The sequence below is a fragment of the Lytechinus pictus genome, chromosome 3, assembly GCF_037042905.1.
Source record: "Lytechinus pictus isolate F3 Inbred chromosome 3, Lp3.0, whole genome shotgun sequence".
Taxonomy (NCBI): domain Eukaryota; kingdom Metazoa; phylum Echinodermata; class Echinoidea; order Temnopleuroida; family Toxopneustidae; genus Lytechinus; species Lytechinus pictus.
This window is the reverse complement of record NC_087247.1, coordinates 76,655,484-76,675,473: the sequence shown is the minus strand read 5'-3', so window position 1 is coordinate 76,675,473 and position 19,990 is coordinate 76,655,484. Positions and strand designations below refer to the sequence as shown.

The 19,990-nt window shown below is 36.6% G+C and overlaps 1 protein-coding gene across 1 annotated transcript; it reads right to left on the bottom strand.

The window, feature by feature from the left end:
• Window positions 1–2,978: 2,978 nt before the first annotated feature.
• Window positions 2,979–14,949, bottom strand: LOC129256676 (aminomethyltransferase, mitochondrial-like). Its single transcript, XM_064097743.1, has 4 exons — window positions 14,922–14,949; window positions 13,106–13,292; window positions 11,720–11,836; window positions 2,979–7,992 (listed from the first exon to the last, which is right to left on the bottom strand). The coding sequence occupies exons 2-4, from the start codon at window positions 13,218–13,220 to the stop codon at window positions 7,778–7,780; spliced, it is 447 nt and encodes a 148-aa protein (XP_063953813.1). The 5' UTR covers window positions 13,221–13,292; window positions 14,922–14,949; the 3' UTR covers window positions 2,979–7,777.
• Between the last annotated feature and the right edge of the window lie 5,041 nt (window positions 14,950–19,990).

Below are 19,990 nucleotides of genomic sequence, written 5' to 3'. Positions count from 1 at the left end.
TAAGACACAACAAGGTTTTACAGTAGAAATTATAAAGTTCGCTACAACTATTTCTAATTTAACATTCCAGTTTTAAGCCATGACATAACTTTAGTTGGACCAGACAGCATTTGCAATAAATGGTACTGCTTCTTAGAAAATTGTGGAAGACAAACTCATGCATACATGAATCCTTGAGTAAAACTGAAGTGTAGTACACAGCAAAGAAGGAAAAATGATTTCACAAAAGTGCACTGTGAATAGTGAACCACTATCACTTTTAAATCAAACAAAATACAAAACTTGAGAAAAATATATAGATCCAGTAAATATTTAAAACAAGTGGAGCGCCTCTGGCGGCCTCACCTGCACTAGCAGCAGTGCTGACTTTGAAAACTACCATAAAATGATTATTCACAAAGAACACCATTCATATAATGATATGATACTATGTTCATTGACCCTAAATGACATTTGACCTTTATCATGTGACATAAGACTTGTCAGTGATACTTGATTACCTCTTGGCTGTCAGATGGTAAAACGGTCTAACTCGAAAAATTTGACTTTTTGAGGTAAATTCACTTTCCTTGTAAAGTGAGGGCGCTCTTTCCAATGGTGCTATCGAGAAAATCCCATCATGTCTTGATTTAGAAATAATTTCCGCTATCTTGGTACTCTTTTGTATTTTTCCCTCAGATTTAATGGTAAAATGGTCTATCTTTGAGTTAGCCCATTGTCGGAAATATCGTTTAGAGGTAAAAAGAGCTATCTTTGATATAAACCTTTTACCCGTCTTAATTGAGATTTTTTGATTATCGCTGTCAGATGGTAAAATCATGGACCTAGTAGGTCCATGGTAAAATGGTCTATCTTTGAGTTAGACCAGTTTACCGCCTCGTCACATGGCCATCAGATGGTAAAACGGTCTATCTCGAAAATCGCTAAAGAATGTTGTGCATTGGCGTAAGATGGTCTATCTCAGGCTATCTCGAAGATAGACCATTTTACCATCTTATGATGTGTAGTTTGAGTGTATACATGTGCTGTGGTTAAACAGTCTATCTACACAAAAATCTCATTTATTTCATAATTAAAACCCCAAATAAGCTAAAAATTATTCAGTTATTAGTTTTTATTGTGCTTCTTATTTTCTTATTGCTAAAAATGCATTATTTCCATCTCATAAAAAAGCTCAAACCTCTCAACTTTAAAGTCATTTTTCTCACAACAGTGATTTTCGAGATAGACTGTTTTACCATCTGATGGCCGCTCTATGTCAACATTTCATAAAATATATCCATAAACTTTCAAAGTTATGATGGCAAATAGACAATTACCCCCAACATGGCCAAAGTTAATTGATCTTAAATGACCTTTGACTTTGGTCATGTAACCTAAAACCCGCACAAGATGTTCAGTGATACTTGATTAGCAGCAGTGCTGACTTTGAAAACTACTATAAAATGATTATTCACAAATAACACCATTCATATAATGATATAATACTACGTTCATTGACCATAAATGACATTTGACCTTGGTCATAAGACTTGTCAGTGATACTTGATTACCTCTATGTCCACATTTCATAAAATATATCCATAAACTTTCAGAGTTATGATGGTAATTCAACAAATACCCACAACATGGCCAAAGTTCAATGATAATAATGATAATAGGCATTTATAGCCCCATCTATCCAGAAATAGTCTACATGTATTCCGAGGCGCATTGTTTATTGTTATTATTACCCCGGCTTTAGCTCGAGCTGCCTTTCAGCGCTCAGTGCATTCAAGGAATTAATCCTGCCGGGTACCCATTCACCTCCCCTGGGTTGAGTGCAGCACAATCAGGATAAATTTCTTGCTGCAGGAAATTATGCCATGGCTGGGAATTGTACATAATAATTGTACATATATATTGCACAATTTCTATTTGTTTCATTTACAAGTTTTATGAAATAGATCCATAAACTTTTAAAGTCATGATGGTAATTCAAAGATACAAGTTCACTGACCCTGAATGACCTTTGACCTTGGTCATGTGACCTGAAACTCGCACAGGATGGTCAATGATACTTGATTACTCCTATATAAATTTCAAGAACCAGGTCCATATTCTTTCTAAGTTATGACATTTTAAAAACTTAACCTTCGTTTAAAATTTCAATGACAATGGCGCCGTCAGAAAAGCAGCGCCTATAATCTTGCTCTGCTATGCAGGCGAGACAAAAAAACCATAAATAAAAATCCTGATTAATGATACAAATCCCATTACAAAACTATTGCACTTCATTCAATTTTTTTTTTCTTCAAACGTTGCATCATCCAAAATAATAGATATACATGTAAAGCAAGGATATGACTAGAACTGCTTGATTCTGCTTTAAAAGTATCCATTAAATTGATTTAACTCACACAGTAAATATTTCTATAAAACTATAAAACAGCACGACTCAATCACACTTTCGCATCTTTCATACAATATCTCAACAGGGTAACAGAACTGGTTGAACTGAAGTGTCAATGAAAGTATTGAAACATGCACTCAGCTCTGATAAAAACTACCAGTATGTGTATGCCATGGTCACTGCATGTTTTTAGATAATCAAACATGACTGTAAGTCAAAGTATTGAATTATCATACACATTTTAAGATGTATGACCTCTGTGACATACATACATGTACATGACCTTCGATAACTGTTCCCCAAAACTAATCAGATCATTTGAAGCTGATACCTAAATTGGTTATTGAGCTAGCACAAGTACAAAGCACTTTAAGGTATATAACAATCTATGTAATCTTGAACCTATGACCTTGTGACCTGCAAACGTATCAGATTATGATCACTCCAATATACATACGGGACTAGGGGTCAAATTGACTCCCCCCCCCCCCCCCCTCAGATCTCGCCCGCTGAATGCGCGATCGCAGCGAAAATTTGCATGCGCATAGAGCTGGAAGGAAACTACAAGACTGTATAGTAAAATTTTCAAAAATCAATTGTTTATAGTTTTTATTAAGTAATTATGCAAATACATTTAAGTGTATGAAATTTGCCCTAAATTTGTTTTTTTTTATGTTTTTGCCTTTAACCCAATTTATATAGCTGGTAGAAGGCTAATTTTGGGCGAGAGTATCAATTTTTACATTTCTAACAAATATCTATAAAAAATTGCAAAATATAATTAATTTCTTATGTATTTCATTGGTTTTTTTTATTCTTATGTATTTCTTATTTTTTTTAACCTTTGTTTTTTATTATTTTTTCCAATTAACTTTGTCAGGGACCGTTTTGTGATCATAAATAGCATAAAATAAAACCATTCAAATCAACAAAGTACAAATAATCATACATTTATAATTTTTGGTTGAAAAACACAATTTGCATTGACTTTGTACACGGAATCACGTTATTGAGCATTTTGGGGTCTGACATGCACTTACAAAATGTTGCATAATTTCGGAACCATGTATCCCGGCATCGCAAATTTGGTCTCAAAAGATGTAAAAGACTTGAAAGTAAAAAGTCAGCGAGCGATGCTGTCAAAAGGTTTTGCGCTACGGCGTAGTGACGAAATTTGTCGATGGGGTCAAATTGACCCCCCCCCCCCCAAGTTTAATAAGGGTTAAAAGGCCTACCATTGACAAATCATGGGGAAATTGAATCAGTACGAAATTTGTAAAAGGCCAGTTGACTTGCATAATATAATACGTCTGTCATGAGAGCCCGTCGGACTAATGCAATAAAAGTTTAGACAGCACAAATTTGGCCATTATTTAATTATAAATTTGATCGTTATTTACTTCGGGTTGTTGCGGTTTCCAACAATCCCAATTCCTAGACCCTAATAGCAGGTCTCTTGATTGCTAAACCAAAACAAATATCCTCTGTGAAGTCACATGTTTCAACACAAAAACATGCAGTTCACTTCTGGTTGGCGAGTCTACTACATGTCGGGGAAGGCGGGGTAAGTTGAGCATAGGGGCAAGTTGAGCCACCACCCCCAGGTCAATAATGAATGAGTCGGACATTGTGGTGGTGTCATGTATTGATGACCCATTATATAACCCTTTACCCAACCACATTGTTTTCGACTTTGAAACAAAAAATACTTTTTTAGACAGAAAAATACAAATTTCCGGAAAAATAGTAAAAAAGGGTGTGAAACAAAGGAGTGCTTTTTACCCACACACGTCTTTAAATAAAATAAAGAAATAAGAACAATATTGTTAGTCCAGGTATGGATCTTCATTCTTGTCATAGTCTTTTAAATGATGGATGCATATTAAATGTGTGGATGTGAAAATATCGCATTAAGTTCGGACTGGGGTACTTTGAGCCAGCAACCATGGGGCAAGTTGAGCCTTGGTAATTTTTATGGTGATAAGAATTTTTAAAAAATAAAAAAAAAATTGAAAAGCCATTGATATGCAGGCAGAAAGGTGTAAATTCACATGACAGTTCTTTTACTTTTAGATGATGTTAGTATTTATAGAGAATTAGCAAGTGAAAAGTCTTGAAATAAAAAACTGACATGCTGCTTCTTCCTGCATACATTTTGTACATAGTTTTTGTGGCTCAACTTACCTCAGAAGGTGGCACAACTTACCCCACATATGGGGTAAGTTGAGCCATTTGACATTGTTTTTTTCAAAGGTCACAATAAATTTCAGTGTGGGGGTAGAAAGTTATATATAGGTGAAAAATATTTCAAATCTAATTTAATACCCCCATCTCACTAGGAAGGCGATTGTGGCGACCATGGCGATCTATGTAAATCCCGCAAATCGTAGCAGAATCTTCCTCGAATTCTATTTTTAGCCTGCTAGACGATTGCATTGCGACTTCTATGCGACCGACCTGCGCTGAAGGCGATGGTAATACGCTGAAAGTACGACGATGCCACTTTCTTGCGACGATTCAAGCAGATGTGATGCGCTGCTTCTGCGATCAAAGCGATCGTACAATGAGGCTCATACGCTAATAAGGACCTCGGTACGGTGGTGCTACGAATGAAGCGATTATGTTACGTTCATGATGGGCTCTTGAAACGATTTCAAGCAATCGGCATACTAATCGCGGCACATGACACATTTTTCAGTCGATTGCAAACCTCCGACCAACTTGGATGTCCAGAATTTGGTTGGACTTATACATCTTGGCATTCTAAAAGAACATCAGTTGAAAGTTGAATGCGAGGACAGGAGAAGGAGGAGGCCAAAAAGATACAGGGTCCGATCCTGGCTGTCACCTAAGTCATAATATACAATATTTTAAAAATTTCATTCAAAAGCTGTCGATGAGCCTAATAGTTAATATGAGGGATGCATCCAGAATTTCATAAAAGAGCATACAAATCTTTGATATTCTGTTTATTTTTTTCCACAAAGTTTGTCACTCAAAAATATTTGGTAAATTCCTTTCAAATTTGCTGACAAGAAGTAGTCTACTGATGTGAGAGCACTCATAAAAAGGGAGGGGGAGGGGGGCGCACAATGCCAGAATCTCCCTAAAGATTGCCTTTCCCAATCAATACATTAGTGATCGAATCATTAACAAAATTTGATGTTGTCTACTGTCACTGTGGTTAGAATTCAATTTATTTTCAAAACATAATCAATTTATTTGTTTTTGCAGAGGTAACCCATTTCGTCATCAAGACATGTGAGCGTCTTTTTTCTCTTTCCAGCTGGCTCAGCAGTAAGATTTTCATCCTCCTCCTGTACCCCCTCCTCTTCCTCCTCTACCTCCTCCTCCTCTACCACCACCATAACCCCTTGATCTTCCTCTTCGACCGCCGGCCTAAGAGGGGTAGCTTGGGCAGCTTTCCCTTTTCTGGTCCTTTTTCTGGGAGGTATGTTTGAAAACGCCGTGGTATCGCCTCGTAATCTGTTGCAAATATGATAATCCACCACCATCGGCACGGTGTTTTATAGCAGCGCAGACGGTTGTTGCGCAATCGCTGCCCAGTCATCAGCGGCGCAGCAAAAGCGCAACGCGAACGCCTGTAGCGGGCTGAGAACGTGTGCCACATGCCACCCAAAGAAGGAAGCGTCGTGGTGGAAGCTGTGTGAAGCGTGTCGAGCGCAAGGCAGTCGCCTTGTAAACGGAAGCAGCGTAGCAGAATTGTCTTGGGAACGGGCCTGAAAACCACGGGCGATCGGTGCCGTAATGCGCTTATACTACGCTTTATGCGTTGGGGCTCCGTTACAGCTACGAATTTGTCGTTTGTAATACGCTCACGACTCGATTGTGATGCGCTTTAGCACCTCCGCGATCTCGCTACGTAAGTTTTGAACATGTTCAAAATTTTGTGGCGACCAGGAAGATGGTGGCGATCCTTGCCGCTTCAGAAAAGATCAAGGTACGACGGAGAAGATTGAAAAGATCAAGGCACGATCAAGCTATGTTATACCACGCTTTGTCGATTTTAACGATCGCAGTGGAATCGCCATCTAGTGAGATGGGGGTATAAAGGCAAGGTACTTATGTCTACAACATTATTAGTCATATCAATTCTAACATACAAAATACAAAAAGTGTCACAACTTACCCCGCATTCCCCTACCTATCACTCTCCCATTAGACCTCCCAGACATGCCAGCATCTATTAATAACAACCCCAGGCAGTCTGGAAGAAGGCCTTGTAATTGCTCTTCCATATCATAAGCTGTTTTCTCATCGAGCAAAATTTGAAACAGGGCAATAAATCATGGCACTTGGAATAGACTATCCTTGTAGTGAAAGTAAGCCAAGTGAAAGACTTGATTCCCTTCTCTGTTCTGAGATAGGCCTTGATTTCCCCATGATTTGTCAATGGTATGCCGCTTTAAGGTATACAAAAGACTATGTGATAATTTCAACCTCTATTACCTAAACCCTAATCACATCATTGTCACTCTGAATTATTGTGCACACGAATGACATTTCTTGACTTGACATATCACAAGAACAAAAATGGGACAGACAGAGCACTCAAAAGCACAATGTCTCCGACATCACCTAATATGGGCACAGGCAGCTCAAAGCAGTCATTTTTATCCCCTAGAAATAAACATACAAAGCGATACTTCACAAAACCTGTTCCCATTAAAACATACAAAGATATTTCTTTTTGCTGATATACATTAACTTCTTCTTCATCATCTGTTAGATACTTTTGTCAAGGAATATAACTTAATAATAAATGTAAGGTCTTTGTTGGAACATGGTGTTTGAATAGGTTCAATGGCTACAGAGTTGAGTGAATAATCAGTTATCTTAATTGTTAGGAAAAAGTATGCAAATTTTATTGAATTAATTCCAACATAATTGTCAAACTTATCTGCAATATATGGATCTTCATTTTTTTTTTTTAATAGATTTTTAACATTTCATTCTCTCTACCAAATCAGAATGAATGATATTCTTCTCCTAATTGCAGTCTCAGACAAACAGAAATAAAACCTCTACCTGGAACTTAACAGCACCCAATTCTACCATGTCCACAAGGTATCTGAAAAATTACCATAGAAGAAGTAGAGTAAAATATTTGAAAACATATGATTGTATCTATCTGTTTAACAGTTCTCTCAAAGAAAAAACATGCACAAGATCTAATAACTGTACAGTAGGTTAACATCCAAAACCATTGCAGGTTATCCATCTCCATAATGCAGGATTAATTGATACATAACTGTCCACAAGTGTCCATTCCATTCAGGTAACACTTACTTGATCCTAGCAATACTTAAATAGAAGTGTGGCTTGGTACCATGGCAGCGAAAGAGTCTCCAGTATGAATTTCCCTCATTTTACAATGTAGTAATTGGTAGGCACAAATGGCATCTTAGTAACCACCCCATCAACAGTCTTCTTACGCACTTGGAACTGTACCTTTGTTCCATTCTTGGCATGGGCTGCTGACACATATCCCATGACAATATTGGCCTTCAAGGATGGAGATGGGCACCCGCTGGTCACATGACCTATACACTCGCCAGATTCACTGTAGATTTCCCCTCCTATAAGATAAAGAGTGAAAATGAATGAAAGAAAGAGTAAAATGGCTGAAAGGGAGAAAGTATAAAATAAAGAAAGTCTATGTACAACTGTGTGTCAAAATGCCTATTCACTAAAATGCCTATTCACTTTGATATGGCCACTGGTAGCGATTAGAGTAGTGAACCTATTGTTCAAAGGGAATAGATGACGTATTTGATCACAATTCAATTCAATTCAATTCAATTCAAGGTTTATTAAACACATGAGTCGCAGCCAAATGGCTGAATTGGTCATGTATACAAAGTAAAAACAATTAAAAGACTCATTACATATTTCAAACATTAAAAAGCAGTACACCTTTGTAAAAACTGACATGAGAAATATGTGTATAGGCAAGAATACTTAGGCAATGAAAATTTACATACATGTACATAAGATAATGAGGAAAATGTACATTAAGAATAATAAAAAAAAAAAATAATAAGTAAGCTGTAAAAGATCAATAAAAATATATGTATATTAAATAAAAGAGTTCATGACAAAACTTGATATTGCAAGTAGGCTGGTATTTCTTTCAAATGAGCAATGGGTTTATTGATTGGGCATGTCTTTATTCAGGAGATCTATGAAATATGGTATGGGGCTATTGCGAAATCGATTTGTCTTACATTTGTATTGCTGATATCTAGGAGTATGTCGGAGATTGATGGTTAAGTTTTTTGGAGGAGGTAACCAGGTACTGAATGTTGGATGTTTGGTTAAAGACATTGCGAAATCCAGGCTGAGTTTCTCCCTTCTGTATTCCAGAGTAGGAATTTCACATGATAGGCAAGCACTGGCATAATCTGTGTAGTTTGGGCCCAACATGATTCTACAAGCTCTTTTTTGAATTTGCTCTAAACTTCTTACATGTTTCTTTGTAAGCCCATTATTAAAAACTGGGGTGCAATATTCCATAACAGGACGAATGTAGCCCATGTATACCAATTTCAGATCCGATAGAGACAGCCCATATCGCTTCAAAAGCCTAAACATGTACAACTTCCTGTTACATTTTTTGATGATTTCTATGATATGTAGGTCCCATTTTAGATTGGATTGGACGATTACACCGAGAATTTTAACAGATTGAAGTTTTTGTAGAGGTAAGTTATCAATATAAAATCTTGGCTCAGCAGGAGGATATTTGGAGAATGTCACAACTAGTGAAGAACATTTTGAAGGATTCAACTTCATGTGGTTTAGGGAGGACCACTGATCCAGATTGTATAATGTAGATTGTATGTCAGAAGGATAATTTTCTTTACGACATTCCAACAAAGTAAGGTCGTCTACATATTTATAGCAATCGACTGATGTGTTTTCACAAGCATCATTAATCATAATCAGGAAGAGGATAGGACCTAATTTAGTCCCTTGGGGCACGCCAACGTGATTGGGTAAGTAATTAGACAAAGTGCCTTGATATTTTACACATTGTTGACGATTTTCCAAAAAACTTATTATCCATTTAATGATACAAGGTCGTACATTGAGTTTGATCAACTTCCTAACGAGGATGTTATGATCCAGCCTATCAAAAGCCTTTGTGAAATCAGTACACACAACTGTGGATAGACTCTTGCTCTTTTCGCCATTCTCATACATTTTGTGGAGCAAACTCACAAGATAATGAGTGGTCGAAAAACCAGAGCGGTTTCCGAATTGTCGTGAGTCAATTTTGTCAGTGATATCTTTAAGAAGCCATTTGGCTATAAAAGATTCTGCAATTTTAGCAAATTGACTTGTTAATGCGATTGGTCTGAGATTGTTAATGGTTGCCGGTAATGATTTCGGAATTGGGGTTATTTGAGCTTCTTTCCATTGTTGTGGTACTATTCCCGTTTGGAATGATAGATTGATCAAATCAGTTAAAGGTACACACAATTCATATGCAAATTCTTTCAAGATTCTGAGAGGTAGGTCATGAGTTAATCCAGCTTTACCAATCCGCAATTTCCTGAGCTTTAAGTACACATCATAAATTTGAACATGAGGACATGAGCATGGACATGGTAAGAAAGCAGGTAAAGACGCGTTGTCAAAAGGGGGAATGTCAGCTGCGATTGAAACAAAATGCTTGTTAATCGCATCCGCTACCAAATTCAGTTGATTGGGATCAGTACCAGGGATTTCGATATTTACCGGGTCAGTATTCCTATTGGTAAGCACTTTTATTTGCTTGTACCATGGACCTATTACGAATGGACATTCAACGAATCCCCTCCTTTGACCCAAAGACCGTCGCCGCTAATCCTTTTATAAACAGAGCGCTGGCAGCTGACACCCATCAAGCCGGTCGTAAAACACGCTCTCACTGATGGACAGCCGACATCAATTGTACGCTGCTCCTACCCATTGCGATGTTGTTCGTTCACTTTATCAAAAGCAACGCACAGCAGCGAACGTTAGCGCTATGAAAATGATAGCAGAAACAAGAAAACAGGCGTGCATAAACGTATTTTTTACGTACATCGCTAACAACCGGAAATGAAATGCATTGACATCACCTTGCAGATCCGTATATCTACGGCAAAAAAGCAGTTGAAATTCGACGAAAAAATCTGCGGAAAAAACGTTAAAACTTCATCTTTTTCGGACAGTATTGATGTCGATAGTAGCGCTTACCTTCGGTCAAAAGTTGATTTTCATTTGGGCATAAAATTCCACAGGATTGATGAAATTTCACGGGATTTTTTTTGATGGACAGACGACAATCGCACATTATAGACAGCCTAAAATAATGTACTGAAAAACCGGATATGAACTGCGCATTGCATTCTAGGTAATGTAGGACTTTCCCTATTGGCAATCGGGGCTACAACATGACCGTCTTTGGTCGAAAGAGGGCCAGTGATCAATCGGTGACGATCATCGGGCGAAAGGAGCTTGTGTAAACAATCGCCCCGGGCGGTCGTCGTAAAAACCGCGTAAAGAGAAAGTTAAGGGTTAGACAGCAATTTTGACAGCTGGAAACAGGTGGTGGTCATAAAATGCTCTCGTTGAATGTCCATTCGTAATAGGTCCATGCTTGTACCATGCTGATGGATTGTCGGTTTTTAGATTACTAACACGGGTGCTGTAATAATGACGTTTAGCATCAGATAAGGAGCGAATTACTTTATTTCTGAGCTTGCGCCATAATGTTTCGTTGCCTTTCTTGAAGGCCTTTTGCCTACTCCGGATCAATGATTTGACATATGAAGTTATCCATGGTTTATCAACGTTATAGGAACGTACTTCTTTCGTTGGTAAGTACCGGTCTAAATTTGCCATTGTTTCGCTTAGTAATAACTCACATTTTTTGGATGGATCTTTCGTTTGGTAGACTTCTTCCCATGTATGTCCTGTGATCCATTGTCCGAAATCCCTCAATCCACAATCACCTACCCCACTTGAATATAATACTAATATATGTTACAAAAATGTACAAACTAATAAAATATAGAATTAATACTTCACTTTAAAATTGATTGCTCCAATATATAGACGGTTATCTCTAAAACAATTAAAAATTTACGTAATAATTGAGAAGAGACATTTGGATAATGGAATTTGGAGCATATAATGTAAGAATGAGCAGAATAATGAAACTAATTTTGAACCCGTTATAGAGAACCACAAGTTATGGCAGGAAAACAAAATTATCTTCAGCTATGATAATGGACTGCTTAGGAAGAATAAATATCTGAAAAAGAGTAATCTCACCTCGAATTGGCGGTCCAGATGACACTATTCCAATTCTTTTCCTGCTTGGCTTTTCTTTTATTTGTTGTAGGATATGATTTGCTGCTGGAAAGTCACCTAATTGCCGTCTCCTCTTACCTGAAATATAGCAAGATTGAAATGAATATCATATGACTTCACATCATACCTCCTAATGTAACTGTCACTGTAATCTTATCAGAAGCAGTTCATCAATTATAGGTCAATATGCCATCACATGATCATAACTGCGAGGATTGCATTTGTCATATCTAGGATTTAATGTGTAATAACTGGGTTGTAATGTAAACGATGGAAGTATATTCACTTAGGTGATGTCAGGTAGTTTACTTGATGTATGTCCTTGTGTGTACTCATCTAGTCACACACCTATTTTAGTTCTCTATTATGAGGCAAAAATTGTAAGTTTATCATAAGCCACATAAATGCATATTCTGATGGTGAATCTACACAGACTGTGATAAAACAAATATTGCCTGGTCTATATGTTTAATAAATAACATTTCAATTCCTCTGCGAAACTATGTATTTCCCTCGGGAGAATATTTTACCTCAGTGCTGCACGCTTCGGGCAAAATATAATCCAATTGGGCAAAATATAACTCTGTCGGGGAAAGGAAATGCTAAATTCAAATTCTAGGTAGGCAATATTTATTTAAAATCTTGGCCCCAATTCCTACACTAAGATTAAATGTAACATATGTTCTGTATATAATCCAGAACTACACACAACAAACAGGCAAAAGTTTTGTACAAGTATATTGTATATTCCATTCCATTCCTAAACCAACATACTCTTAGTACAAAAGATGGTAATAACCACCAATAATTCAATGCACAGTATGCAATTCAATTAAATGTGAAAGTGTCCAAATTGTAAACAGTGGCATTGGTGTACATGTAATTGTGTACTTCTTCATAGAAGATGCAATGCGCACAATCACTAAGCATGTAAATTGCTTTTTTTTTTACACTTTTTTTTGGGGGGGTGGGGGGGTTCAATTTTAACCATTAATTTAGTCCATGACTTAAAAATTTGGATTTTGTTCTCTCCTCTTTATACATGTCAATGTTAAATCAATTTGAAATAAATAATTGTTAGCACAGTTTAATAATTTTCTTGTTCCAAAAATCAAATGAAGAACTGTCAAGATTGAGAGTTAAACTGTGTACTTGTAACAATTCTTCCCAAGACAATAAATACAACCTGATATAATGACCATAGGTGAGGGACAGATGGATGGAATAAACATGTACCCATGTAAATCATTACACTAATCTAAAATATAAAATATGCAGTCTATAGATAAAATCAGGTGTTAAAAAAAGGTGAGCATTGTCAAACAATCTACGGGTTAGACTTCTCACCTATAGTCCACACGAGAGTGGCTTCTACAGGAGTTGTATCATCATCAATGTCATTTCCATAGAGACATAGCCCGGCTTCTAACCTAAGACTATCCCGAGCACCAAGACCTGCCATGATCACTGATCCATCAGTTGAATCAAGAAGAGTTGAAGTTAATTCCACTGATCGCTTACTAGGGACAGAGATCTACAGTTAGAAGAAACAAAGTGCTGCAGGATTTTAGAATTGTTTGGAGTCTAGTGAATATACAGTGCATCTAAATAAAACAAGGCAAAAGCGATTTTGTGTCTCGCCCACTTATGAAAATAACCAGAAATATCGTGATTTGCGAGGGCACGCAACAGAATTGTATCGAAACTTCATTGTGAAATGACTGGGATGGAATAACACTTGTCATTAGAGCCTTGCACGTAAACTTTAATGTTGACCTAAAAATGACCTTTGACCTTACCATGTGACCTCCAACTGCAACATAACATGCAGGTCGCCTAAGTACATCTACCATCCAAGTTTGGTTGAAAAGTGACTTACGGTTACGGAGTTACATGTAGGTTTCATAAGAGTCTTGCACGTAAACTTTAACGTTGACCTGAAAATGACCTTTGACCTTACCATGTGACCTCCGACTGCAGCCTAACATGCAGGTCCCCCAAGTCCATCTACCATTCAAGTTTGGTTGAAAAGTGACTTACGGGTTGCGGAGTTAGGTGTCATAAGGGAGTCTTGCATGTAAACTTTAACGGTGACCTGAAAATGACCTTTGACCTTACCATGTGACCTCCAACTGCAGCATAACATGCAGGTCCCCCAAGTCCATCTACCATCCAAGTTTGGTTGAAAAGTGACTTACGGTTATGGAGTTAGGTGTCATAAGAGAGTCTTGCATGTAAACTTTAATGTTGACCTGAAAATGACCTTTGACCCTACCATGTGACCTCCGACTGCAGCATAAAATGCAGGTCTCCCAAGTCCATCTACCATCCAAGTTTGGTGAAAAGTGACTTATGGTTGCGGAGTTAGGTGTCATAAGAGTCTTGCATGTAAACTTTAACGTTGACCTGAAAATGACCAATGACCTTACCATGTGACCTCCGACTGCAGCATAAAATGCAGGTCCCCCAAATCCATCTACCATCCAAGTTTGGTTGAAAAGTGACTTACGGTTGCGGAGTTAGGTGTCATAAAAGAGTCTTGCATGTAAACTTTAACGTTGACATGAAAATGACCTTTGACCTTACAATGTGACCTCCGACTGCAGCAAAACATGCAGGTCCCCCAAGTCCATCTACCATCCAAGTTTGGTATAAAAGCGACTTACAGTTGCGGAGTTAGGTGTCATAAGAGAGTCTTGCATGTAAACTTTAACGTTGACCTGAAAATGACCTTTGACCTTACCTTGTGACCTCAGACTGCAGCATAACATGCACGTCCCCCAAGTCAATCTACCATCCAAGTTTGGTTGAAAAGTAACCTACGGTTACGGAGTTAGGTGTCATACATAGAGATATATACTAATAACGCTAGAGGGCGTACTTCGTCAAATCTCTGTGATTACGCGGAGACCAGCCGCCATTACTCGATAGGTCTTCGCAGCCTGCCATGCGCGTACAGTACCTATGGGGCATGTACAGTGATAGCACAGAAACGAAACAAAATGATGACATGAGCTCGAAAGCAAATAGAAAAGCAAAATTGTAAATCGCACTGGATTAAAGTTCAAATTAACAAAGAATCTATCAAAACTGAGGACAAAACTGCCTATATAGACCTATCTATAGGGCATAATCCTACAAATAATACAGTCCAACGATATACCGTAAGTAACGGTGTATTAACCGCACCCGTGTATAAACCGCACCCCCAACTTTGGACTAAAAAAAAAAAAAAAAAAAAAAAAAAAAAAAAAAAAAAAATCCTCACATTTACATGCATATTTGAGGTACGAAGAAACAAAAACTAAGTTAAAGATTTCAAAGTATTCAAAGAGATTACCAGTATGCAGAAATCTGCTGTTCTTGATCAATTCATCTACAAATGTTAGCAAGAAAGAAAGGTCCCGCCAATATTGGCAATTTACACACTCACTCACCTCACAGTCACAGTGTACACACACACAGCACTGCCTTTCTTGTACATGTACATTTCAAACTTCGATACGGTACCACTACCAGTACATCTTATCAAATTGTGATCTGTGTCTTTCACATTTCTTGCATCACAACCTCACAATCACTTTTAGAATTTGTCTAGCATTCGATGTCTTAGCATGAATTTTGGATACGGGATTACAGGAAGGTTCAAGAAACAAAGAAATTTGTATTTTTTCCAGTTGTTTGACGGCTTCGTGCCGTCTCTATCGTGCGTGGTGCACGGTGTACATGGTATCTTATGAAAAGCAAACGGGAAAGAAAAAAATAAGCTGGCGCGAAACGGGACTTTGAGGGGTTAAATTAAATGAATAGCGCCAGCTTAAGTCGCACTAAAACCAAAATACAACGCAAGCTAGCTCTTGGCTCTCGCTCAGCTGTGACAAATTATTACCGAGAATGCTTGGCGTCTCTATGAACTTAGCCAGGGAACTTCGCTGCTTTGAATCGAGAATAAAGTCGAAATTAGTGTCATGAAGGTGGGTGCATTTGTTACGACAGTATTTGATCATAAGATCATAATAATCGCTACCCATTACCCGCGGCTCATACCCCTCTAAACGACATTGCACTGGGCGGCTACGGCCGGCCACTCGATGTGTTGTGAACTGGCAGACTTCTTACATGTTCGGGAGTGGCTACGCGGGCGGGCTCAGACCCGTCACCGTGTATAAACCGCACCCCCGACTTTTGCTTATATCCCGCCGAGAAAAAGGTGCGGTTAATACACCGTTACTTACGGTACATCCCCAATCGTTTTTGCTTTGGTCATAACATTTCGATGTATCATATATATGACTTCTATTTTCTGATGATTTGGAAGGGATGAATATTAAAAATAACATGCAGCTAGGCCTAGGCATATCGTTCTAGGTCCTGCAAATTTAACATGATCTGGTGTTCAAGTTGACCTCAGAAATTTCATAGGCCCTTTCACAGTGTCTGATGCATCCGAGACACAAGGTATCGAAAAAAACACGATTGCATTTTTTTTTGAAGTATAGTTTCCTAATTACTATGATGCTGATTGCTGATAATTTATTCCTTTACTTTTGATAATTTTTATAATTTATTTTCCATATAGATCTACACATAGAAATCATATATCAGATTTCAGATTCAGATTCAGATTCATTTATTTCACACCTCTTTGAAATACAAAAATACATAAATACAAATAAAAATCTTATACGACAGAACAGATATTGACAAGTATAAAGTATAAGTAGTCATAAACAGATAGTAAAACACAGTAAATAAAAACAATGATTTCCGCTGTACGGCGGATGTGGGGGAAAGACAGAAAGCCATTGGCCTATCGAGGTCTATCCCCCTGATTACCGTACAACAGGAAAAACAAAACAAACACAATGCAAGAAAGGGGATAACAGAGGAATTAAAATCCTAACTAGCGGGGGAGAGGGGGGGTGGCAGGCAAAGGAGGGGACACAAGTGTTAATTATTTAATATTGTATAATATTGTATTGTAATAAGTCATTATGGCGTATATACACATAAATATACTGATACAGATGTATATATAACATTTAGAATTTCACTTAATTATTCTATATTTTATGATAAATATGAATTAAAAGAAGGAAAAAAAATATATTTGCACCAGCATGCTGTATGACATAAGAAGCAGATTAAGCTATAGTACAGTATGTAAGAGAGCATGTTTGTATTTTCTCTTGAATATGTTTAATGATTGACTATCTTTTAAATGATTTGGAAGGCTGTTCCAAATCTGGGGCCCTTGATAGCATATACTTGCTCTGGAAACATCATATTTAAGAAGTGGAATATATAGGTCTGTAGTATTTCTGCAGTTATATTTATTTACGTTATAGTTATAGAGGAAATATTCATTAATTGAGAGAGGAAGTAGATTATGTATAATAGAATACATAAAGACTGCAACATGAAACTTATAAAGGTCATTCAAAGGGATAATTTGTAGTTTTTTTAATAATGGTTCGGAGTGAGCATAATAATTTGAGTTTGTTATAATGCGGATAGACTGTTTTTGAATTTGAAATAATCTTTGGAAAAGGTATCTATGACATTGTCCCCATACAGTTATACCATAAGTAAGATGCGAGAAAATCATCGAATAATATAAATTTACAAGGACCCTCAGTGGGAGGAGGTCCCTTACTCTGTATAATGCTCCAGTAAATCTTCATAATTTCCCTGAAATATAGCCGACATGATCTTTCCAAGTTAATTGTGAGTCTATCCATATGCCAAGAAATTTCACAGTATTTTCTTGTTTTATTTCGATGTTATTTATCATTAATTGCATATCACAGTTGATGGATCTGCCTTTCGTGTGGAATATAACATATGAAGTTTTTTAGCATTGATTTGTAATTTGTTACATAGAAACCATTGCTCATAGATTCTCAACTCATTTTGTAAGTTATTTTTTATCAATTCAATATTATTGCCTGACAGGAAGAAACTAGTGTCATCAGCAAATTGTATCACTGATGTATTAGTACTAATATTTTGAAGGTCGTTGATGTATATTAGGAATAACACTGGCCCTAGAATTGAACCCTGAGGGATCCCAGTAGTAATAATTTTCGGTGAAGATTTAATATATTCTAATTGCAACATATTGTTTTCGGTTTGATAAATAACTTTTAAACCAGTTAAGAACTAACCCTCTAATGCCATAAAAGTATAATTTGTCAAATAGAATACGATGGTCCATGCAATCAAAAGCCTTCGACAGATCAAGGAATATCTCAACTGTTATCTTCTTCTGTTCAAAAGATTTCACTAATTTGTCAACAAGCTCAATGAAAGCTAAATTTGTATCATAGCCTTGTCTGAATCCATATAGTTTTGGAGATAAAATATCAGCTTTTCTTAAATACAACATTAATTTTTCACAAGCAATTTTTTCAAATATTTTGCTAAATACACTCAATACCGAAATGGGGCGATAATTATTCAAAATATCCGTGTCACCACTTTTATAAACGGGAGTAACTCTTGCGGTTTTAAGGCTATCAGGGAAGACACCCGATTCTAACGAATTTTTTATAATAACATGCAGGGGGCGAATAATAAAATGGATAGTTGACTTTATAAGTTTAGTAGTGAAGCCGTCGTATCCGTGACTCTTCTTTAACTGTAGTTTTAATACAATCTTTAGAATATCATTTTCTGTAATATCAGTGAAAAACATTGAGTTTACATAGTTACCTTTAAGGTATTGCGTGTGGTCATGTATACAATCTGTATTTTCAGCAATTTTATTGTGTATGGTACTGCCAATAGAAGTGAAAAACATATTAAAGGATTCAGCAATTGTATGAGCATCACTGGTATAATTTCCGTCACAGTTTATGTTCTTAATATTCTGACATTTTGGCTTTCTGTTTAGTATTTCATTGATGACTTTCCAAGTGGCTCTAGGATTATTTTTCAAATGCTGAAATTTTTCATCAAAGTATTTACGTTTTGCATATCTTATTTCACTGTTCACCTTATTTCTATGTGCTTTGTAATTCACATGGTTAGTAACGGTAGGATTTATAACATATTTTTTAAAAAGTAAATGCTTCTTTTTGCACATTTTTTTCAATGATTTCATAAGCCAAGGTTTATCTCTCTTTAAAGTATTGTTTCTTTTTTACTTTTATAGGGAAACTATCATCATGGAGTTTTGAATACATGTGTATCAACATTTCAAATTGCTTATTTACATCTTTTTCATTTTCTAGAAATGACCAGTTAGTGGCTTGCAGTTTGTTTCAGAATAGATATAACTTTGCATCAGTGTACTCTCGGATTTCATGTTCTTGTACACAATCTAAACTATTATTAGAATTATTTCCGGATATAATAATAAAAGGAGATAGGTGGTCACTGATATCTACAGTGAGTATACCCGACTTAATAACCTTTTCGGGGATATTACATATGATATTGTCTAAGGCGGTCGTTGATGTTGGAGTAATTCTTGTCGGTTTTACTATTTGTGGATAGAAGGAAAAAGTAGCCAGAGTATCAACAAAATTATTAACAGAAGAATTTATGTTATAGTGAAGAATATTTATATCAAAGTCACCCAATAGTGTGGACTGTTTCTTTTCCTTTGAAATATCATTCAAAAGTATGGTTACTAGTATGTCATCCATAAATTTTACCTTTGATTGATTTGGTGGTCTATATATCACGGATATTATATGATTAGTTGGTTTCGAATTGATTTCTATAGACATGCTTTCAATATTATCATTGAAGATATCAAGATCTTGTCTTCTTTTAAACTGTATATCACTGCGTACATAAATACCTATACCACCCCCTCTCTTCATTGTACGAGATTTTGCAGTGAACGAAAAACCTGGTAAATTATATCCTTCCTCATCACCTTCTTTGAGCCATGTTTCAGTAACTGCGATAATGAATTGATATGAATTAATGTGATGTAGATATGAACTAAGAGCATCAAAATTTCTTTTCAGGCTACGGCAATTAAAATGTAAAAGAATATATAGCGGTAATCTATTAAGATTTGATATCAATTGCTGAAATTCATCAAGGGTATGATATTCGTTTTCAACGGATAATTCGTCATGATTTTCTTCATCTAAATGGGTATTGGTTATTGGATTTCTACATAAAAAACAATCAGTACGTCCAGTTCCGGAAATTTGCCTGCCACAAGAACATGATATACCATTAGACATAAATGTATGAAGTATTACTCATAAA

What these genes read in the sequence shown, in the direction of transcription:
- LOC129256676 (XM_064097743.1), bottom strand. Translation starts at nt 13,220, where the DNA reads ATGGCAGGTCTTGGTGCTCGGGATAGTCTTAGGTTAGAAGCCGGGCTA. An exon ending in CACTCTCGTGTGGACTATAG is followed by an intron (nt 11,837 to 13,105) that starts GTGAGAAGTCTA and finishes GCTATATTTCAG; the next exon opens with GTAAGAGGAGACGGCAATTA. An exon ending in ATCTGGACCGCCAATTCGAG is followed by an intron (nt 7,993 to 11,719) that starts GTGAGATTACTC and finishes TTTATCTTATAG; the next exon opens with GAGGGGAAATCTACAGTGAA.